General features: G+C 49.0%; 7 protein-coding genes across 7 annotated transcripts; 4 read left to right on the top strand and 3 right to left on the bottom strand.

Moving 5' to 3' along the window:
• Positions 1-896: 896 nt before the first annotated feature.
• Positions 897-2,057, top strand: B0J16DRAFT_258630 (Alpha/Beta hydrolase protein; the record flags this gene model as incomplete). The annotated part of the gene is made up of 1 exon (XM_046123192.1): positions 897-2,057. The coding sequence occupies one exon, from the start codon at positions 897-899 to the stop codon at positions 2,055-2,057; it is 1,161 nt and encodes a 386-aa protein (XP_045990216.1).
• Positions 2,058-3,625: 1,568 nt separating this feature from the next.
• On the bottom strand, positions 3,626-4,864 carry B0J16DRAFT_330624 (glycolipid transfer protein domain-containing protein). The gene is made up of 4 exons (XM_046126491.1): positions 4,494-4,864; positions 4,373-4,431; positions 4,160-4,278; positions 3,626-4,109 (listed from the first exon to the last, which is right to left on the bottom strand). The coding sequence occupies exons 1-4, from the start codon at positions 4,639-4,641 to the stop codon at positions 3,815-3,817; spliced, it is 621 nt and encodes a 206-aa protein (XP_045990217.1). The 5' UTR covers positions 4,642-4,864; the 3' UTR covers positions 3,626-3,814.
• A 2,136-nt stretch (positions 4,865-7,000) lies between these two features.
• On the top strand, positions 7,001-10,288 carry B0J16DRAFT_41634 (uncharacterized protein). Its single transcript, XM_046133568.1, has 6 exons — positions 7,001-7,385; positions 7,439-7,466; positions 7,562-7,686; positions 7,732-8,070; positions 8,189-8,472; positions 8,540-10,288. The coding sequence occupies exons 1-6, from the start codon at positions 7,294-7,296 to the stop codon at positions 10,099-10,101; spliced, it is 2,430 nt and encodes an 809-aa protein (XP_045990218.1). The 5' UTR covers positions 7,001-7,293; the 3' UTR covers positions 10,102-10,288.
• A 1-nt stretch (position 10,289) lies between these two features.
• Positions 10,290-11,122, top strand: B0J16DRAFT_41635 (uncharacterized protein). The gene has a single exon (XM_046133570.1). It carries the CDS (start codon positions 10,483-10,485, stop codon positions 10,930-10,932), a length of 450 nt encoding a protein of 149 aa, XP_045990219.1. The 5' UTR covers positions 10,290-10,482; the 3' UTR covers positions 10,933-11,122.
• Positions 11,123-12,061: 939 nt separating this feature from the next.
• B0J16DRAFT_41644 (bifunctional P-450:NADPH-P450 reductase) lies at positions 12,062-15,800 on the top strand. The gene is made up of 6 exons (XM_046133587.1): positions 12,062-12,347; positions 12,397-12,515; positions 12,562-12,778; positions 12,830-14,709; positions 14,756-14,952; positions 15,003-15,800. Exons 1-6 carry the CDS (start codon positions 12,236-12,238, stop codon positions 15,682-15,684), a joined length of 3,207 nt encoding a protein of 1,068 aa, XP_045990220.1. The 5' UTR covers positions 12,062-12,235; the 3' UTR covers positions 15,685-15,800.
• A 1,450-nt stretch (positions 15,801-17,250) lies between these two features.
• B0J16DRAFT_41670 (uncharacterized protein) lies at positions 17,251-19,354 on the bottom strand. The gene is made up of 2 exons (XM_046133620.1): positions 19,059-19,354; positions 17,251-18,998 (listed from the first exon to the last, which is right to left on the bottom strand). The coding sequence occupies exons 1-2, from the start codon at positions 19,200-19,202 to the stop codon at positions 17,406-17,408; spliced, it is 1,737 nt and encodes a 578-aa protein (XP_045990221.1). The 5' UTR covers positions 19,203-19,354; the 3' UTR covers positions 17,251-17,405.
• Positions 19,355-20,278, bottom strand: B0J16DRAFT_41663 (uncharacterized protein). The gene has a single exon (XM_046133610.1). The coding sequence runs from the start codon at positions 20,077-20,079 to the stop codon at positions 19,507-19,509; it is 573 nt and encodes a 190-aa protein (XP_045990222.1). The 5' UTR covers positions 20,080-20,278; the 3' UTR covers positions 19,355-19,506.
• Positions 20,279-21,044: the final 766 nt, after the last annotated feature.

Genomic DNA, 21,044 nt, shown 5'->3' on the forward strand with positions numbered 1-21,044 from the left:
AACTAAAAACGACCAACTAATTGGCCGTGAATGATTTGAATAGGTCACCAAGCAAATGGAAAGTTCTCGTATCTGCTTGGCCTGTCTCTTTTGTCTAAGTCAAGTTCTAGGCTCCTTCCTTTTTTCTCCTTTATTAATAGAGAGGTTGGCTCCACTTGATTGAGTCTTGTCGTGCCGTTTCCGCACTGACCATTTTGACCCAGCAAAGCGGGAGACACAAAACAAGCCTCGCTACGTCATAGTCTTCGGCTCTCTCATGTCACTCCAGGGCCTCTAACGTCACGAAACAGTTTTGGTTGGATAAACCAGGTTTTACATATCTCGGCGCGTTCTGTTGACGTTTATGCGTACTACTGTATCAATTCACCACAGAGAAGATCACTCACTGATTGCTAAACCTGCTTTTGTTTTTTGTTCTCTCTTCTTGTCAATTCAGCTCTCCAGCGGCTCGGTGTCAAATCTGACTTGAGCTCGTCATTAGTAGGAATTGGGCCCAGCAACAAACAACTAGACGCTATCAACCGCCCATCAGCAAACTATCTCTTTTTCTATTCATTTTGATCAGCATTCTTCTTACCAACCCAGCCAATCCTTGCTTCCATCATATTATCGCGCTTACAGAACAGTCCAGTCTGTCAGGCTCAGCTCAAACAAACCACGTGTTGTACCGCACACGAAGGAACTCCCCACCGCTTCTCTATTCCGTCGTAGCCGGGGCTCGTCTTGGCTTGTAGCTCTTTGGCTTCTGGTTGCTTGTGCCTCCTCACAGTCTTCTCTTTGGAGGTTCTATCCTTCCCTACAGTACAGTAGTAGCCCGCTGGCTGCAGTCTCACCCCAAGGTCTCAAGCTGGGACCACTCCCTACCTCTCCCCCTCCTCCCTATAATCAAATCTGATATGGAGACTGAGGCCACCCCCTCTGAGTCACGACCAACTACCCCGGAACCTCCGGGCTACGTGAATCCTCTCGAGTCCAGCTCTCGATGGTACCTGATCGCTCGTGCCCAAGCCATTCGTTCCGCTGCAAGTCTGGGCTTCAGCATCGCCAATCGAACTGAACCTCCTGCACCATCGCCTACGCGAGACATTTGGCTAGATGCCACGCTATCAAAGGCTGCCCCCAGCCGCAGCGACCGCGCCAAGACTAAAATCAAGGCCGAAGTATGGGTACCGCCCCGTCCCGCCCTCGGGGCCCGGGCTGCCGTTATAAACTTTCACGGCGGCGGTTGGATCCTCGGCCAGGGTACTGACGACGCCCGATGGGCCGGAGCTATCATGGCCAATTTGGATGCCGTTGTCTTTACTGTCAACTACCGTCTAGCGCCTTCATGTCCCTTTCCAACTCCCATTGAGGATTGTGTGGATGCTGTTCTCCAGATCAAGCATCGCGCTGCCGAGTTTGGCATTGACCCTGATCGCATTATCCTTTCGGGATTTTCCGCTGGAGCTACAAATGCCATAGCAAGCTGGCTTATTCTGAATGACCCTGACCGTTGGGGCTACAAATTCCCCATCGAACCTCCGAAGATTGCCGGTATAACGCTCTACTATCCTGTTCTAGACTGGACCATATCCCGTCCCGAGAAGCGACTCACATGCTCGAAGCCCGAATTCACCCTACCCAAGGGTCTCACGGATCTGATTGATGCTTCCTTCATCTACCCAATCATTCCTCGAGAGCAACGGTCTGATCCACGGCTGTCGCCGGGTCTGATGGAGGACGAGATGCTGAAGAAGCTTCCACCGATCCACCTGGTCCTGTGCGAGTATGACATGCTTCTCGCTGAAGGTCTTAAGTTCGCGAATCGTCTCAAGGCTCATGAGAAGAAGTTCACGTTGCGCATTGTCGAAGGCGAGAGACACGCCTGGGATTGTCCACCGCCCATGACTCCAAAAGAGAGTGTCATGATAGAATACCAAGAAGCTGTTGAAAACATGGCTAGTTGGTTTGGAAAGAAGTGCGAGACTGACAAAGAATCGTTGCGATCCATGAAACTCAAGCGCGCAGTTTTCAAGCGACCCAAATATCTTTCTTACAATACCTGGTCCGGGTGGTAGTGGCTTCTGGCAGGAATCTCGGTCGTTGTTACTGTGGTGATATTTCTTTCCCTTTTGTATATTTCTACCCAGCGAGGCGCTTCATCCGATTGATCAGACAAAGAGCTGGCAAGACATACAAGGTGCGAGGTCAGGCTTTGGATTGTACATAATCTGTTTTCGGAGCGAATTCAATGCATATAGACATCAATAAAACCAGCTCACAGGATGATCTCAGGAACACGTGGCGGTGCAAGTTTTAAGGGTCTGAGGAGCAATCGCCAAGTTCGTGATCATCAGCCACTTGTCAACTCAATTGAAGAGAAGCATTCTTGGAACCTTCAACGGCGGGTATCTCGCTAAACAACCTTCGGCATTTAATTTCTTGGTTGTTCACCAGTTCCACCCCAAGGTGTAAGCGAAAGTATAGAGAACCAGGTACTTGAAATTTTGCAAAAGATACTTTGCCAAGGTCTCGGGGTCCTCCCGGAAGCGTCGGAAGTACAGTAGGGTCCTAGACCCTGAGATTGGACAGTGAAGATACAGACGTCCATGTGGCTTTTGGAGCATGAATAGCATTGGCTGCGTAGGATGATGTCTTTCGCATATGCTTTTGTCTCTCATTTCTCGTCATCGTGAAAGCATTTAGTGTTTTAGGGGACTCTCAGCTTAGACTAGTCTCGCCTTACAAACAACATGCGGAGAGGAGATGGCATACGGAGTACCCTTGGTCAGCTGCTTATCTTTTGCATCTATGCATTAGTAGCTTAATTAATGTTTCATAAGGGTGTGACTGAGACTGGATCTTTTCATCGGGGTTTTGGGCATTGCAAGATGCCGCGCTGTTTTACCGTTCGGACTGTCCGACGTTCCCGGTGAATGACAAGCCGCGGAATGGTGCCGTTACTAATGACGATATATCAGGAGATATTGCGAAGTTCGTTTCCATAGTATGTCTTCTGCTACCAGTGATGACAATTTTGTTGTTGGATCGTCAACTTAATTAAGTCTTAAACCACCTGGTCTCACTCAGCGCTATCAATAAGCTCAATTCCTCTATTTTTGAAAAGGTTGATCGCCACACATCAACTCCAGAGATCGACTTTTCTGACTTTCCCATGCCGTCAACCATGGAGTGATGACTGCGATCCTTACTCTCACGGCCGTGAGGGTGTGCTCGGCTCCGAGTTGCCGAACTTGCTAAATAGACTGGTATGTGATCCTGGCGATCTTTGGAGGATCATGACATAACCTCAGCCACTCCATGATAATGTGTGGCGTCTTGTGATCGACGGTCGTGGCTTGACTCGTGAAGCAAGCTTGAAATTATGGTTGTGTTGGTTGACAAATCGTGATTTGATTGTCCGATCTACCAAAAGCACAGATTAGGGGTCAGTTTCATCATGATGACAGGAGTCACGATGATCGTTAGTACTTTATCTGTAGAAACCCGAACCGACCTAACCTGGAGGATGTTAGTGATACATAACGACACCTGGTCAATCTTCGTACATGAGGACTGCATATCCAGTGTAAGTAGACTTCACTGATATCTAAAACAGGAAACAGTGGATGAAATTGATAGTCATGTAAATATGTATTCGTTTTCGTTATCGTAATATGGGACTGGCTCTTCCACAGGTTTCTGTAGGATAGCCTCTCAACACCGATGCATCTGAGCAAAGTCGTGTTTCTCCAACATGTGACCGTCGTCACTTCAGTCCTGCCATGATCGCAGGCAACAAGTACACTAACATTTTTTGTAAATGATATATTATTTACCATTTCGCGTCAGGTCCATTAATAAACTTCTTAAGGATCGTGACGACCTTCGTAAAGGAAGCGAGGTAGGCCTTGAGCTCCTCCTGAACCTGCTCAGGGTTCTCGCCGAGCTTGGCGTAGAAGTCCTTTCGGTAGGGAACGGCGGACATGGCGGCGCTGAAGATGGGCTTGACCATGAAGCTGTGGTGGGGCTTCAGGGTGTTGCCGTAGGCATTGCGGAAAGAGTCAGCAAGCTCCTCTTTCTCGTCGGCGACGTTGTTCTCAAGACCCTGGCAGGTGAAGTCAAGGCCTCTGCAACATTGTTAGCTGTTGCTGCATATCGTCAGAGGGGTAATTCATACCGGACGAGCCAGAGGCAGCCCTCGGTGGCAGTGTGCTTGCCGGTCTTGAGCTCATTGCGGACGAGGTCCTGGATTGTGCCGGACTCAGCAGGAGCGGCAGCCTGGCGGGCACGGAGCTTCTGTAGATGAATTGTCAGATATATGATCGGAAACGAATGTTGTTGATAGCAGGGCTTGCTGTCGTGCAACGGATAGGGGCATGTCGTAACGAACCTCGACGTTGCCAAGGATATCCTTCTTGACGGGACCGAAAGCAACACCACCAATGGCGTCTAAGAGAAAACAGAGTTAGCATCATTGGACCCTTTTCATAGTGTCTAAGACATTGTCATACCGAAGATGGTGGTCAGGGACTCGGAAGCCTCAAGGAACTCGGTGGTAGAGACAGCCTCGCCGTTGGCCTCATCGACAGGGACGTCAGCGAAAGATCGCTTGAGGGACTGGACAATAGTGCCACCGGGGGGGTACGCAGCAGTAGACATGATGAATGATGATGGAGATGAATGGAAAAAGAAAGTTGAAGATTTGTTGGATGAGAAGAAGTAGATAAAGGATATCTGGAGAGATGTTGTTGAAGCGGTCAAGCTGAGCTGTCCCTTTGCGGGTAGGTACAGGCAATAGCAGTACAGGAGGGGTCTAGCTCAGGGGACCTAGGGAGGGGCAACGCGGCGAAAGAGGGGCAGTTGTACAGTGCATATAGATAAGATAAGAGCTCGGATGCATGCAGGTTGCCGATGGAAGTTGAAGCAATTATGCTATACGTATCAGAAGAGAACACTTGAAACAAGTACAGATATGCACGCTGCTAATTGCATGCATGATATGGTCAATTCGATGTGGAACTTGACTCAACTTGATACATTTCTAAATCATCTCGGCTTACCGTCTCGAGATGCAGGGACGGTTATTCACACTCGACACTGTGTTTCGGGGCCTGGATTTAGTTGTTCCGTCGACCGCTAGAAACCCCACGTTCTTCCATTGGATGTCGATCAACTTGTCAAATGGCGGAGAGAGCAGAGTCGAGACCTCAACGGATGATACGAGTTGGGCAAAATCTCAACTGAGAGAGAATTGCTGGGGCTTCTCAGGGGCTCACTCGTATGGAAAACCCACCGTTGGTGAGATGCTGTCGTGTTGTTTTAGCTTACGACGCTTCAAGGCGGGTCGAGCTTGGGCCATTGGTTCTGCCATGAGCTCTCCATGCTAAGCTTCGAGCTCGAGACAGTAGGGTAGGTGCATGTCCAGTTTAACCAGAAGGACTTTCTTGGATATCAACACAATGGCAAGACAGCACTCAGAAAGGATGGTAGATAATCTCGTGATCTTGTGATATCGGAGAATAGTCGGGGTCGAGGACCAGTTCAACTTCAAAACTACCTTACATAAGTTGTTCACCGGCATTAGCAGCCCCACCGAGATCTTATTCAGGTTCCATCTCAGAATAAACAAATGTCTTCATCACCAAACAACACGTGTGCAATGATTCCTCTCTTCTCTCCATTCTCCCCCTGACCATCGATGATACTGTCATGAGAATTGATACTTGGTGAAAGCGCTCTCGCTTCAGCCTCTATAATGATGACCTAGCCCTCATTCTATGTCGTTCAAAGCCAGAGCTATTATACTAACCACGCTGTTCTTCCTTTACTGCCACTTTTCAGTTTGGGAATCATTTGACGGTCGCCATGCTATTGTGTTAACCCTTAATGCTTCTTCTCCTTGGTGACGACTCCCCTATCATCTTGTAAAACAGCCACTCAACTTCGATTTAAAGCGTCAAGAGCATAACCACCTGGAAGAATTTGGAACAGTAATTGATCCGAGCTAGCAAAGCAACAAGAGATGGTTAGAGTAACGGTTGAAGAAAGCAAGGTGATCAGATTGACCAATGTCGCTCTTGTTTCCATCATGAGCTCAATTGAGGTTGGACCAATCAAGGCTCAAGACAACACAATCAAGATGGTGAACCTGGTATTAGTGGCTGTGAAACTTGGTTGAAGGAGTCGAACAGACCACAACTTGCCGATTCGGAAACTGCATCGAACCAGGAACCTGTTCACTATGAACAGTTGTGGAAGCTATATCGTCCACTAGTAAGAGGTTGGGTTACATTAGCCGCATCCTAAGCTTCTACTCAATGCGCTGAGTCTAGCTGGGCACTTCAGAGCCTCAGCAGGGGAAAGCAAGCGCTATTCGGCCGAACACCAGTTTAAGGTAAAGATTGTCAAGAGCAATCAATGGATATTTAAGTTTGCAATTTTAGCTTGAAACATGGACCAACGGCTGATTGTCACGAACTTTTGTGATACGCGAAAAGACGGGATATAGCTTCTGACGTCATCAACTCTAAAGGTCAAGACCAAGACGGGAGATGAGAGACTGAAATGGCTTGACTGGTTCTTGTCATGTTTAGAGTTAAAACGCAAGCTTTTTCTTGTCGTTGCTTGTTCTTTCCTAGTCCTTGCAGATAAAGGGAATAAAAAGCTTCGTATTCTGGGCATTTACGATAATTGGTTAATTCATATTCAGCCCTGTGCGTAGCCCATTACGTGTTTCGCTTGATGTGTGCGGGTCATGACGGATGCCGTGATCTTTTTTAGCTTGGCCCGAGGCTTGTATGAGAGGATCTTTAGCGGTTGAAAGAGGAGAAGTCCTGTTACATCCAATCCAAGACTTCTTTCGAGCCGTCTCGCCGGCTTGGCGTTTGTTTCTTGTCTTTGCTTCGAGCTGAGCTTGGCTCGTCGATGACATCGCTAGTTTCTTAGAAGCTTGTTTGTATGTAGGGATACTGCAGTTATCATTATCATGAGCTTGGCGTTTTCGTTTTGAGTTGTCGCGTGAGAGTAGTCCCTTGTAAAGCCAAGTCTTTCGATAACTCACTCATTCATCCACTCTCTGTACAAGACCAAGCCATTGTCACTCACCCTCGTAAATTTGATTTCTGTCTCCCCTCCTCTCTTCTCTTCTTTCGTCTCACTACCCCTCCAATTGGTTTCCCCTCATTGAATCTCACCAGCCCCTCATATTTCTCTCCGATCGATCTGCTGTGAGAGACCCTGCGCCGAGCGATCTGAGCGCTAGCAATCTGCTCTCTCATTAGACGGCCTCAGTGAAGCTGGGCCTCTGCGAAAATGGGGGAACACAAGCGCACCGAGTCGTTGCTTGACAAGCTTAAGATTAGCGACGGTCTTCACGATGCGAAAGTTCACTTGGTTCACCAAAAGTTAGTAATTATAAGCCGTATTGGAAATTCCGGCCTCTAACCTGTATTTTTAGACATAAAATCGGCAAATTGGCAAACCTGGTATGCTGCGCGCTCCCCAATTACTGATGTCGCATTGTCGCGATCGCACGACCGAATTGCTTCCTCGAACCATGAAGCTTACACAATAATTTTAGTTCAATCGAAACCATAGACACGACGAAGAGCATGAACAGCGTTGCGATGACAAGCGCACTGCTATTTGCGAGCAAAACCGCTACAAATCTTACTTCCCCATGCGCGCCGGTAACCGTGTGAAGTGGTATGTCAATTGGTCTTATTCTTGCGCCAGAAACTAACTTTGTAGGTATGTTGATGGTAGGGATTACTTCTGGGCTGTGTCTATCGCGCTCGAAAACGCCAAAGAGTCTATATACATTGCCGACTGGTGGCTGTCACCCGAACTCTTCCTCCGCCGTCCTGCCTATAAGGAGCAGGAGTTTCGATTGGACAAAATTATCAAGCGAAAGGCCGAACAAGGAGTCCAAATCTACGTTTCTGTATACAAGGAGGTTGAGCAGGCCTTGACGTGCAACTCAGCTCATACGAAACATGCGCTGAGAAAACTCTGTCCTAAAGGCAGCCCTGGACATGGAAACATCCATGTTGGCCGACATCCCGATCATAATGTTTTCGAGAACTTTGGGTGAGTTCAGAAATGATTGTCCAGGCGGCTTCTGCTGAGGTTGTGATGGCGCGCGACCCGGTCTCTCCTCAACGCCCACCACCCTGGTCATGTTATATTTTACTGACGCATTTGCTAGCGACATGACTTGGTACTGGGCTCACCATGAGAAGTTCATTGTCATTGATTACGAAATCGCTTTCGTTGGTGGTCTCGATCTCTGTTTCGGACGATGGGATAACAACCAACACCCTCTCGCCGACATCCACCCTACCGACGTACGCGACGAGGTGTGGCCAGGCCAGGACTTTAATAACAATCGTATTATGGACTTTCAAAACGTTGAAAGCTGGCAGGATAACGAATTGAGCAAGGCTGACTTCGGTCGCATGCCCTGGCATGATGTGGCGATGTGTATCCAAGGTATGTCGACCATTCAACACCAAAACTTCCCAGAACACCCAGAACACCCAAACTGACTCAAATGAAGGCCCTGCGGTCTATGACGTAGCTGAGCACTTCACGCTTCGTTGGAATTTCGTAAAGCGTGATAAATATAAAAGAGATGAAAGATTCGACTGGTTGACGTTGGAGGGTCGCGAAGGCGAGGACGAGGACCTCGTTGGAGTTCAGCGCCCCAAACACCCAGTCGGAGAATACGTCAAGCACCCAATAACTCCTCTAAATACCAAGGGACTGGATAACGTGGGCGGCACTGTTAACTGTCAAATTGTGCGGTCGAGCGCTGACTGGAGTCTCGGCATCTTGACGGACCACAGTATCCAGAACGCCTACATCGAGATTATTTCCAAGGCCCAGCACTACGTTTACATCGAGAATCAGTTCTTCATCACTGCAACGGGTGATCAACAGGCTCCGATCAAAAATCAGATTGGTCGTGCCATTGTCGACGCCATCGTCCGGGCCGCCAAGGAGGAACGTAAGTTCCGCGTTATGGTTCTCATCCCCGCAATTCCTGGATTTGCTGGCGACCTACGAGAGGAAGCTGCTACGGGCACGCGTGCTATCATGGATTACCAGTACAAGTCTATTTGTCGGGGTGAGCACTCCATTTATGGACAGTGTCGTGCTCAGGGCGTGGACCCCACCAAGTACATCTTCTTCTTCAACCTCCGATCGTACGATCGTCTTAACAAGACACCTGGTATCATCAAGGCAGAGAAGGAGACCGGTGTAAGCTACCAGCAAGTTCAACGTGCTGAAGCCGAAGAGATCATGGGTGAAGGAATTCACGGCTCTTATAATATCGGCGGCTCGGGCTCGGAGTCTGAAGGTGATGAACACATGCATCGCGACAAGAATAAGGGAGAGCTCGACGAAGATATCAAGAAGACATTCGAGGCGCGAAAGAAGTTCGAGGCCGCTCTGCCCCAGGAGGCCATTCACACAACATCTTCAGTCGCCCATCACGCAATGGCTAGTACTGGTGATGGCGTAGGTCTTAAGGAGGAGGCCTGGTTTGAAGAAGACCCTGAATCTGAGGTCAAAAACTGGATCCAAGAGGAACTCTACATTCATGGAAAACTCCTGCTTGTTGACGATAGAATCGCCGTTTGCGGAAGCAGTAACCTCAATGACCGAAGTCAACTCGGTGATCACGACAGTGAACTGAGTGTCGTTATGGAGGATACCCGCATGATTCCCAGTACCATGAACGGCCAGCCCTACGAGGCCGGCTACCATGCGGCCACGCTGCGCCGCTATCTCTGGCGCGAACACCTGGGACTCTTGCCCCCACAAGAGCACGACGCATCTAACGATATCAACGCCATGCCAGTCAATGTTAACCCCGAGAACAACATTCACGATCAGCACGAATCATACAAGTTTGTCGAGGATCCGCTCAGCGACGAACTCTGGGAGATGTGGACTGGCCGAGCGGATAAGAACACTCTTCTCTACCGACATCTCTTCCACGCCGACCCCGATGATCACAGTAAGTTCCACCATTTATTATCATCTATTCTCTCAAGTACTAGGGATATACTATGCCCCCTTTCTACTTTGATCCCGCTCCTTCCTTTGTCGTGAACAACAACATGCCCGATCTAGCCACCGCGTGTCTTCCCGCTGCGGGACCCACAGTTACCCTTTAACCTTCAACTCAATTCTTACCCTAGCCTCAACCTCTATACAACTTGCAGCTAAAAGCTACACTTCTGGCAACTCATCCCCGCCAAATCATACCCTATCGAAGCATCTGAATCATAGCTAACACTCCTCAAGTTAAAACCTTCGAAGACTATGACCAGTACTTGCCACCCAAGGGTGTTAAAGCCGGCCACATCTTTGACCTCTTCCAATTTCCCAACGACGTGAAGGACAAGCTAGCACAAATCCAAGGACATCTGGTTTGGTTTCCTCTAAAGTTCCTCGAGGATGCTGAGATGGCCGAGTGGGGACTTCAAGTAAATGCTGTTACTGAGTCTATTTACACCTAGTTTGACTCTGGATTCGTACAAAAGGTATAGGTTTGAGTCGGGACATATGATGAATAATGTGGATACCTTCTTATTGGCGTTTAATTTAGTAATAACGATCTACTTCTATGCTTTTTCATTCTACGTTTCGAACAGTACCTGGATCGATATGTCAAGGTGTGAACAGTTAGGGCGTGAAAGGGTACACTATGTCGAAGCCTGCCAGCAGGGCGGACAGGAACATGCTTATGGACATGGCCTCAACATATCGTGGACAATAGTGCGTTCCCGTTGCTGTAAAAACAAAAGCTTGGGAGCAAGTATACTGTCGAAAGACGAGTGCTGGAAGTTGGTCGAGTGCAATCTCCGTGGCGATCACATGAAGATAGGTCGAACAGCTGTTCTCCGAGGTTGGTGCTTAAGGGGCTATTCAAGCATGTAAAGGCGCACGAGAATTGAGATCTTGTAATTCGACTTTTGTTTGAGCATTGATTACATTACAAGGGTCGTTCCGACGGTGAGTCCGAGCTGATATATCTTGTACGAGTGTAGAGGTAGGAATAGGGTTAATACCGGGGCATAGCCTCAACCAAAGCCACTGTAGATCGAACCGAGGCGACCCAATAATAGTGAAACGTGTTAATGGCATTCAAAGTAATTGCGGTTGATATAAAAAGAATTGCATAATTAGTCTCGATGGCTGAGACGATAAGCCAAGCGTTTCATCTTAGCAACTGTAGCCAAAGTGAGTGATTGATTGAAGCACATGTCAGAGATCGGAGTTCACGGCGATCTATAAACTCCGGTCGAGGTGGGGTGATATGATCTACAACGCCGATGGGCCGCTCAGAGCCTCAGACGTTATCTTAGCGACGACAGTCAAACCGGCGAGATGTCTAATAATTGATTTGAATCAGATTGCTTGGGCTTTTTCATGCATTGATATTTCTCAATTCCACTTTGGCTCAGGGGATACCCGGGATAGTGGTGGAGTCAAGGCGTTGAAGTTGATTCTTCAAGTGAATGCTGGGGATAGATGAGAGCTAAAGACTGGTCTACGTCGACCAAAGTAAATTAAATGATTCCGTTATCAAGATCAAACTAACGCATACGAATAGTCTCCGAGATGGATACATATCTGATCCGCCTCAACAATGAATTGTCCCTTTATTCCCACCTCCGTTGGGGACGGGATTTAATCATACCGCTTTCGCCGCTAGACGGGATTCGGTACCGGATCAAAGAGTGGATCTTGGCGGTTTCGGCCGAGGCACAGCAAAAGAGTCAAGTTTATCACAGAAACGGCATGACTACCAAGTTCAGCAAGTTAATGCAATGCATCTCCTGCCATTGGTCAATTCATACGGCACTTGATACGGACGGGGCCGGACTTTGACCCAGCATTTAAAAGTTTTGGGCCATGTAGCTGGGTCTTGTTACGCCGTCGGTATCGGTATAGGCCGCGTTGGTATGACGTTTAGCATGTAGCTACCATTATTAACAGAATATAAAGGAGATCCATATCTTGTTCCATAAGACTGTCTGGTTACTGATAATCTGCAATACGAAACTCTGTCTCTTGATCGCCCTTCCCCTCATCAGTTCATGCCAACGCATCATACACTAACCGAAGAGGATTAAGAAACTTTTCATCATAGACGCCAAGGCTCACTCGGGCTTCAGCTTTGATCTTCCATTCACAAAGAACGACCTTTCCACATCTTCAGCTTTCACAAACACACACAATGGCTGAATCAGAACCCATCCCCGAGCCTCCTGGCTACCCTCTCATCGGAAACTTGGGAGAATTCAAGACGAATCCACTCAATGACTTGAACCGTCTGGCCGACACATACGGTAATTGATCTCCCGCTTTACGTTTTGACCGCCACTAACTCTTGGAAAGGTCCCATTTTCAGACTGCATCTCGGATCAAAGTCACCCATTTTTGTCGGAAGCAACGCTTTTATCAACGAAGTCTGCGATGAAAAGCGCTTCAAAAAGACACTCAAGTCTGTTCTTAGTGTATGTAAATCTCCATTTGGCCATCGGACTTCACTAACCTCACTAGGTCGTTCGAGAAGGTGTTCATGATGGTCTATTCACAGCATACGAGGATGAGCCCAATTGGGGCAAGGCACACAGAATCTTGATTCCCGCCTTTGGTCCTCTGAGTATCAGGAACATGTTCCCAGAAATGCACGAGATTGCCAATCAATTGTGCATGAAGATCGCCCGTGTTGGTGCCCATACACCAATTGATGCTAGTGATAACTTCACTCGTCTAGGTAAGTAATATGCGCATTCACAATCTCAATGTTCTCAACTGACGTCCTCAGCACTCGATACCCTGGCTCTATGTGCCATGGACTTCCGTTTCAACTCATACTACAAGGAAGAACTGCACCCTTTCATCGAGGCAATGGGTGATTTCCTCCTCGAGTCAGGAAACAGAAACAGGCGACCTGCTTTCGCTCCCAACTTTCTCTACCGCGCAGCCAACGAAAAGTTCTACGCCGACATTGAACTCATGAAATCAGTAGCAGACGAAGTTGTCGCATCACGAAAGCAGAACCCCAGCGACAGAAAAGACTTGCTCGCTGCTATGCTTGAGGGAAGTGACCCCCAAACAGGCGAGAAGTTGTCCGACGAAAACATCACCAACCAGCTCATCACATTCCTTATTGCTGGCCACGAGACAACCTCCGGTACTCTCTCATTTGCTATGTACCACCTTCTCAAGAACCCAGACTGCTACAGCAAGCTCCAGAAGGAAATCGACGAGGTCATCGGTCGCAACGCCGTCACTGTGGAACATCTCACCAAGCTCCCCTATCTCAGCGCCGTCTTGAGAGAAACCCTCCGAATCAGCTCTCCCATCACCGCCTTCGGCCTCGAGGCCATAGAGGATACCTTCCTTGGAGGAAAGTACCACATCAAGAAGGGCGAAATCGTTACTTCTCTCCTTTCCAAAGGCCACGTCGACCCCGTTGTATATGGTCCTGATGCCACCGAGTTCAAGCCCGAACGTATGCTCGACGACGAGTTCGCTAGATTGAACAAGGAGTTCCCCAACTGCTGGAAGCCTTTCGGCAACGGTAAGAGAGCTTGCATCGGAAGACCTTTCGCATGGCAAGAATCGCTCCTCTCCATGGCCCTTCTGTTCCAGAACTTCAACTTCACACAGACCGACCCCAACTACGAATTGCAGATCAAGCAGAACCTTACCATCAAGCCGGACGGTTTCTTCTTCAACGCTACTCTGCGACACGGCATGACACCGACAGAGCTTGAGGGCCAACTGGCTGGAAAGGGAGCCCCTACTAGCATCGCCTCTCGTCCCAAGACTTCTGGAACCGCTGGAGTTAAGGCTAACAATGGAAAGCCTATGGCCATTTACTACGGCTCCAACAGTGGTACCTGCGAGGCTCTGGCCAACAGACTTGCTTCAGACGCCGCTGGCCATGGCTTCAACGCATCAATTGTTGGTCCCTTGGACCAGGCCAAGCAGAACCTCCCTGAGGATCGACCTGTCGTCATCGTCACAGCTTCTTACGAAGGACAACCGCCTTCCAACGCCGCCCACTTCATTAAGTGGATGGAGGATCTAAGTGGTAATGAGATGGAGAAGGTTAACTACGCAGTCTTTGCCTGTGGTCACCACGACTGGGTCGATACCTTCCACCGAATCCCTAAGCTTGTCGATGCTACGCTTGAGAAGCGAGGTGGTACCCGCCTTGTTCCCATGGGCAGTGCTGACGCTGCCACCAGCGACATGTTCAGTGACTTTGAAGCCTGGGAGGATTCTGTTCTCTGGCCTGGCCTGAAGGAGAAGTACAATGTTACAGATGATGAGGCAAGTGGACAAAGGGGTCTTTTGGTCGAGGTTACGACACCACGAAAGACGACTCTCCGTCAGGATGTTGAGGAAGCCTTGGTTGTTTCTGAGAAGACCCTGACAAAGTCTGGTCCTGCCAAGAAGCACATTGAGATCCAGCTTCCTTCAGGAATGACCTACAAGGCTGGTGATTACCTCGCCATCCTTCCTCTGAACCCCAAGGCGACAGTATCAAGGGTCTTCCGACGATTTTCTCTGGCTTGGGATTCTTTCCTGAAGATTCAATCTGATGGACCTACTACTCTGCCTACCAACGTGGCTATTTCTGCGTTTGACGTGTTCAGTGCTTACGTGGAACTGTCGCAGCCAGCAACAAAGAGGGTATGTTTATCTATCACTGACTTGCGAGCCCTGCTAACTTTTCTAGAACATCCTTGCCCTCGCTGAAGCAACCGAAGACAAGAAGGTTATCCAGGAACTTGAGAGACTTGCTGGCGATGCTTACCAAGACGAAGTATCCGCTAAGAAGGTATCAGTTCTGGACCTGCTTGAGAAGTACCCAGCTGTTGCTCTTCCCATCAGCTCATATCTCGCCATGCTCCCTCCTATGAGAGTACGACAATAGTAAGTTCCCACTATCAACACTCACAATAAGCCGATGCTAACAGCGCCAGCTCTATCTCTTCATCACCCTTCGCCGACCCCAGCAGACTCACCCTCACATACTCTCTCCTCGACGTCCCTTCACTTTCCGGCCAAGGCCGTCACGTTGGTGTTGCCACAAACTTCCTCTCCCAACTTGTTGCTGGCGATAAGCTCCACGTCTCAGTTCGCGCTTCCAGTGCCGCCTTCCACCTGCCCGCTGACCCCGAGACCACTCCCATCATCTGCGTCGCCGCAGGAACAGGTCTCGCCCCCTTCCGTGGCTTTATCCAAGAACGCGCAGCTATGCTTGCCGCCGGCCGCAAGCTGGCTCCCGCTCTTCTCTTCTTCGGCTGTCGCGACCCTGAAATCGACGACCTCTACGCCGAAGAGCTAGTACGCTGGCAGGAGATGGGCGCTGTAGATATCCGTCGCGCCTACTCTCGTGCCACCGACAAGTCTGAAGGTTGCAAGTACGTCCAGGATCGTATTTACCATGATCGTGCAGATGTTTTCAAGGTCTGGGATGAGGGTGCCAAGGTCTTCATCTGTGGAAGCCGCGAGATCGGCAAGGCTGTTGAGGATGTCTGTGTTCGTCTTGCCATGGAGAGATCCCAAGAAATGCCGGAAGGAAAGGGCGCGACAGAAGAAAAGGCAAGGGCATGGTTTGAGAAGAGTAGAAACGAGCGTTTTGCTACGGATGTGTTTGATTAAGTGTTTTGTTCGATAGTCCTTGACGGCAGGATAGCTGTTCAATTTGTACTCTTTTCCTTCTCCTTTTGGTGTTATCTTCCATATCTAATTCTAAGCCGAATTTAATAAGTCTTTGGTGTCTCTAGTAATGTGGTCTGGACTGTCCAGGTCAGAATTCATAAGTTTAGAAGTTGCAAATCGTAGGTACCTGCGCACGATTCCTTCCTTCCTCAAAAGGCTACTGCGACTAGGTTCTACTTATTCCATCTCTTGTGAGATCACAACAACAAACATCAACAAAAGCATCATCACGACATCGCTACAAAAATGTCATTATCACTGCCAACAAACGAATCGCTTTCTGCTAGTCTCAATGATCTTTTAACCCCAGTTTCTTTTCTGGACTTGATTGTTGCCTACGCCTTCGGAGAAATGTACAGGCACTGGGATCTATATGACTTTCTCCATCTCAATGCCCCCCTGGTTGCTGGCGATCCCGACTACGAAGAAGATCTTCGAGTATTTGAGTCGCTTTATGACGAACTGGTAAGTTTTCTTCAACCAACTGCTCTCTTGATTTACGTTGCTGAAAGATCAGTATCGCACCGATAAAGATCCCAATCGTTATGCGTCTCACCGGACAATCTGGGCGACGACTGTGTCAAGTGAAGCAAGGACAGCATCATCAGAAGAGATAGCGGACGACATGAACCACGAACCCCATCAACAAAACCACGATGATTTATGAGCATAGTCCTCTTACCGGATGTTCTATGCTGGTTCCAGTAGTTCGGACTTATATCAACTTCTTTACATGCCTTATAACTCTTACGCCGACTTTGAGCCTGATTGGGCTGTCAGGACTTGCGGTTCTAGCGATTGTGTTATTGGAGATGGCGGTTCATCGAGATCAAATTTTGGAAGCGAATGGTCGGTTGGCTTTGTCAACTCTCAGAATCTGATTAGCGACGATATAGTTATCTGAATTGATTCGTAGTTTTACGACAGTGGTTCCCAGTCTACTATCAGCTGTCATTGTGCCATCTGACCATTCTGCCATTCTTTATGTTTTGCAACATCTGTGCAGAATACTCGTATCGGGCATTATAAACTTTGCTGAGTCGATATGAGAGATATCAGTGCCTGTTTATTCATGTTTAGCACCCCGAGCCTAGAGGTCAATGTTTCTGATGACCCCGAGCTTCAATTAGAACCCCCTAACTTATGGTAGCACAATGGGTAGATCATGTATGTTTCCTGGACTATAATCACGATCGAGTTGCTACGTCGCTGCTATAAGAGCCCCATTCCTTGTCACCAGACCAGAAAGATCACAGTGATCATTTGGTTACGCGACAGACTCAGGGGTAACACATGTATCACAGGCAGAGGAAGCGATCTCAGTCTTCATTTTGGTATGGGTATCACCTGACGTCCATTTATATAATAGCAATGCCGCTCGCAGCTCAATTCCAATCAATCCCCCTGTACCCCTTCGACGAGTTCTCTATTCTATTCCATACATAAAACGTCAAGTTCATGAGTTCAAGGCTTTGTTCCCAAGGTCATAGTCATGCTCCAGCGTATCAAAGTGCCATGATGCCCGCATGTCTTCTCCTCACCAAGACCCGTCTCTCGAGCCTCCTCTCCTCTCCAATCTAGCTAGCTAGCAAACGATGGGAAATCGGGTCGTCTGGTATCGTACCCAGCGCGTTTCCTCTGAAGTGTGGGGAGTGGTGATCCTACTGCCGTCCTCCGTCTCGTGGCGATCCGGTACCTGGCCCTCTGCTGAACTGACCACGGAGCCAGCTTATGGGACCCTGGCCGCCAGTTCGAGGTTGTTGATCCGATTCTGCTGTTGATCGTCGGCTGCTCTGGGAGGGGCTTCTTTGTCTCATACTAGCCCCATGCTCACTGGGAGCTCGTGCACGGGGGCTTGTGGGTGAATGCGAACTGCGGCGCTGAAGTCGAGAGGTGTCGTAACTGAACCCGGATGTTGTGGCGCGATCTCGCTCACGGTCGTGTTCTCGGTCTCTCTCTTCTCGCTGCGTTGAGATATTTCGAAATACCTCATTAAGACGGCTCTGGCCGTGGCTGGGGGGTCGTGAGTATCGCACCGGACGCGAGTGGCTATGATCATGGGAAGTCCAATTAAGCGACTCCCAACCTGGGTTTGATGTGGAATATGTGCGTGCTGTGAATATGCTGGGCCGGTCAGAGCTAGGCCCTGGAGCTGGCCCATGAGATTGGCTACCGCCATCACTGCTGTTGTTGTTACCACTATTACTGGCGCTTCGATCGTTCTTTTCGATCGGCGTTCGGCAAATGGGGCATGTGTTATGCTCCTTTAACCAAAGAGTAACGCATTCTTCATGAAACCAATGGCTGCAAGGCAAAAATGCCGCCATATCTCCCTCTTTCATCTCATCTATACAGATGGTACATTCTGCCTTGCCCTCCGGGCCCAACATCTGCTTGTCGACAGGTTTGCGCTCCAAATTCCGGAGAGCTTCTTCTGTAGCTGGAGGCGCCGCGTTAGATTGGGGGTTAGCCTCCATGAGGCTAGTGATGATCCGGTCCAAAGCTTCTTGGGAGTATACGGCGTCACCGTGCACAGCGCTTCCAGGAATGAAGAGGTTCAGCAGTTCATGTAGTCCTTGACCGAGGCCTGGTGGATGACCACCAAGACCACCCTCTCCGGCGTTTTCATGACCGGGTGGTGGCCCGATATCTCGCAATACATTATTAAATATACTGACACGTTGGTTAGCTCCCACTGTCATGGAAATGGCCGTAACCCGTAGACCCCTCGGTCCCTCTGGGCGTTGGGGAGGGGGTTGTGCGTACTCTTGGAATGCTTCTAGTGACGGGGCGCCTGGAGACCCAGTCTGTGTTGCGTGCATGGGGGTAGATATCACCGTTACGGTGGTTCTTCCTTGACCAAAAGGTCCGGCGAAGGTCGTCCGGTGTAGACGGGGAAAGTTCTGCTCAGCAGCTCCGTGTTCTCCCTGCTCTCCATGTCTTTGCTCTCCTTGTTCTTCATGCTCTCCATGTTCTCCGGGTCCACGAGGGAAGGATCTGTTATTATCAGGGACCTGGGCTCCTAGCCCATTCAGCATATGCACGAAACTCTGAAGAACGGGACCATATGCGGGTTCATGATGGTGGTGCTGGTGACCGGGACCATCTCGAACGGTTCTTCGAAATACAAATCCCTGGTTAGTATGTTCGTCTATGTCGGCTTCTTCGGGGTCCGAATCGTAAGGGCGAAGTTCCGGTGAGGTGGAGGCTGAGGAGTGGTGATCAAAGTCGCGAGGGTCGTTTTCGGGATCAATCTAGATATCATGGTCAGCAAGCTGGGAACGAAGATGTAGTGGGTGCAATGCAAGACTTACAATCTCGGTAATCTCCCCATGGCATTCGGGACATGTCAAACCATTCTCATCACGATACCATTCGTTGGCGCAGGCATGGCAATACACTACCTCACGCCCCGCGGTCGCGTCGAGGTGGCCATGCCTTTCGACCTCAGAAGACATCTGCTGCGCTTGATTGCGCTGGTAGGCAGTCAAGGCGCTTAAACCAAGGCCGACAGCAAGGCCTGCGAGACGAAAAGCGCGCGACGCCAGACTGAAGGTTGGTTAAGAGGATGTTTAAAGTGATGGTCGAGGTTATGTCGTAATAGACTAACCGCGGAAGTGCAGTCAGCTCTTACGAGAAGTCGAGATGTTAAGCTTAGCAACGCAGGTGGAGCAGCGATGTATTAGTTAGATATCAGAGGGAAAGCAAATAATGCGTAAAAGGTCTGACCCGTCCAGGAACCAAATGAGGTTATCAAGGAAGTTAGTTGGTGCTGCAAGGTGGTAGTCGTTTGACCTCTCTAGCTTTAGGGCGGTGGCGAATGAGTGCCCCAAAAGGTAAAGAACAACGGTGATGCAGTGCCAAGGCGAGGGTGGGACAGGCCAGAGCAGAGCAGAGTGGGATTCGAACGAAAAAGGTAAGAAACCAAAGATGAACAATGTAAAGGCGGAGTAATATCTTGTAGGAGGAGAGTAGGTAAAGTGATTCTAGGTACTGTAGGTAGTTGATGTGAAGGAGCTGACAGCCGTGGCTTGAGCTGTTAGAAGCTAATCGATACTGGCGGAATATGATCGGAGACACGAGAGCAACCCAGGCCAGAGTCGTACCTGAATGACGACAAAGCCTGAGTTTCCACGTGCAATGGAAAGCAAGTTTAATTAAATCAATCGCTGCAAAGACACACAGGTTGCTCAGTGATGCAAAATCGACAGCAAATCGATATATCAGTAAAGAGGGGAAAATGCAGCGAGGCAAGGTAGCACGCCTTGAAACCTCGGGAACAGTACAGTGCCAGAAGTGCTTTGCCTTGATACTGGGGTGCTCCAGGTAATACATGAATCTAGGGTCGGTAGTGACCTCAATGGCAGCGGCTTAAAGTGGACTCGAACAATTTAGTCCTTGCGTCCACGAAGTACCCCTGGATCCGAGACTTGGACCTGAACCCCGGGACATTGGGATCTAACCTAGGCTGCTCAAAGAACCAGCGAACACAATCATCAAGTGGGCTTTAGCAACTTGGTGTTTCTAGATATCCATGTTCTCCTGCCTACACCTTGAAGGCTGACTTCTTTCTGATACTGTATCATCAAGCCTGGGCTGACATGAGGTGTGCGTTCAGAGTGTTCCATTCATGGCTGGCAAGCTGCAGGCGCGCTGTCTTTACATGTGCGACAGTTCGTCTTGGACAACCGATGACCAATGATTCACAGCCGAGTCATTGTGAAATGTAATCTTTATCCGCTGTGATGCATTGGCATCAGGCAGTGAAGATATGAGGCGTACTTATGAGCTACTCCAGTGCTCAAAAGCTCATCATTAATGCCCAACAGGGTGATGTGTTTCTCTAATATTGACCTCCGAAAGAGAAGACCAGAATAATTTCCTCGGACGTCAGTCATCCTTCGTATTTCCGTTCCAATGCTTGTGTTTCGTCGCCTTCTTGTACAGTGAGTGAATTGCTGGCTAGGTAAGGACTCGCTTAAACTTCACAGACAAAGGTAGCTAAGACAGACTTCAAAAGGATCACTAACATAAACTGAATGAGATACGCTTACAATAGCGCAATTTGCAATTTTCTAAGCGTTTCGTCTCCTTTAGGCACATTTATTCTGCGATCCAACACGGACAATAAATCTACAGAGCCTTACCCAGAGCTATCAATCTGTCTTCTTGCTGTAGCGAACACCTAGCCACAGCACGGATCGAATGAACAACACACAGCATTCTTGAGGTATGGGGCCATGGTATTCATGTTATGCCTCGTGAAAGACTGTACGAATTTCCATATCGAGCCATTGGGC

The sequence above is a fragment of the Fusarium flagelliforme genome, assembly GCF_020744385.1.
Source record: "Fusarium flagelliforme strain FIESC 12 MPI-CAGE-AA-0113 chromosome Unknown B0J16scaffold_1, whole genome shotgun sequence".
NCBI lineage: Eukaryota > Fungi > Ascomycota > Sordariomycetes > Hypocreales > Nectriaceae > Fusarium > Fusarium flagelliforme.

Coding starts and splice junctions, on each gene's coding strand:
- B0J16DRAFT_330624 (XM_046126491.1), bottom strand. CDS start 4,641: ATGTCTACTGCTGCGTACCCCCCCGGTGGCACTATTGTCCAGTCCCTC. Junction 4,432..4,493: donor GTCCCTGACCACCATCTTCG/GTATGACAATGT, acceptor GTTTTCTCTTAG/ACGCCATTGGTGGTGTTGCT. Junction 4,110..4,159: donor GGCTGCCTCTGGCTCGTCCG/GTATGAATTACC, acceptor ACAATGTTGCAG/AGGCCTTGACTTCACCTGCC.
- B0J16DRAFT_41634 (XM_046133568.1), top strand. CDS start 7,294: ATGGGGGAACACAAGCGCACCGAGTCGTTGCTTGACAAGCTTAAGATT. Junction 7,467..7,561: donor TCGGCAAATTGGCAAACCTG/GTATGCTGCGCG, acceptor CAATAATTTTAG/TTCAATCGAAACCATAGACA. Junction 8,473..8,539: donor TGTGGCGATGTGTATCCAAG/GTATGTCGACCA, acceptor ACTCAAATGAAG/GCCCTGCGGTCTATGACGTA.
- B0J16DRAFT_41635 (XM_046133570.1), top strand. CDS start 10,483: ATGCTGTTACTGAGTCTATTTACACCTAGTTTGACTCTGGATTCGTAC.
- B0J16DRAFT_41644 (XM_046133587.1), top strand. CDS start 12,236: ATGGCTGAATCAGAACCCATCCCCGAGCCTCCTGGCTACCCTCTCATC. Junction 12,516..12,561: donor CACTCAAGTCTGTTCTTAGT/GTATGTAAATCT, acceptor TAACCTCACTAG/GTCGTTCGAGAAGGTGTTCA. Junction 12,779..12,829: donor TGATAACTTCACTCGTCTAG/GTAAGTAATATG, acceptor TGACGTCCTCAG/CACTCGATACCCTGGCTCTA.
- B0J16DRAFT_41670 (XM_046133620.1), bottom strand. CDS start 19,202: ATGTCTTCTGAGGTCGAAAGGCATGGCCACCTCGACGCGACCGCGGGG. Junction 18,999..19,058: donor ATGGGGAGATTACCGAGATT/GTAAGTCTTGCA, acceptor CATGATATCTAG/ATTGATCCCGAAAACGACCC.
- B0J16DRAFT_41663 (XM_046133610.1), bottom strand. CDS start 20,079: ATGTATTACCTGGAGCACCCCAGTATCAAGGCAAAGCACTTCTGGCAC.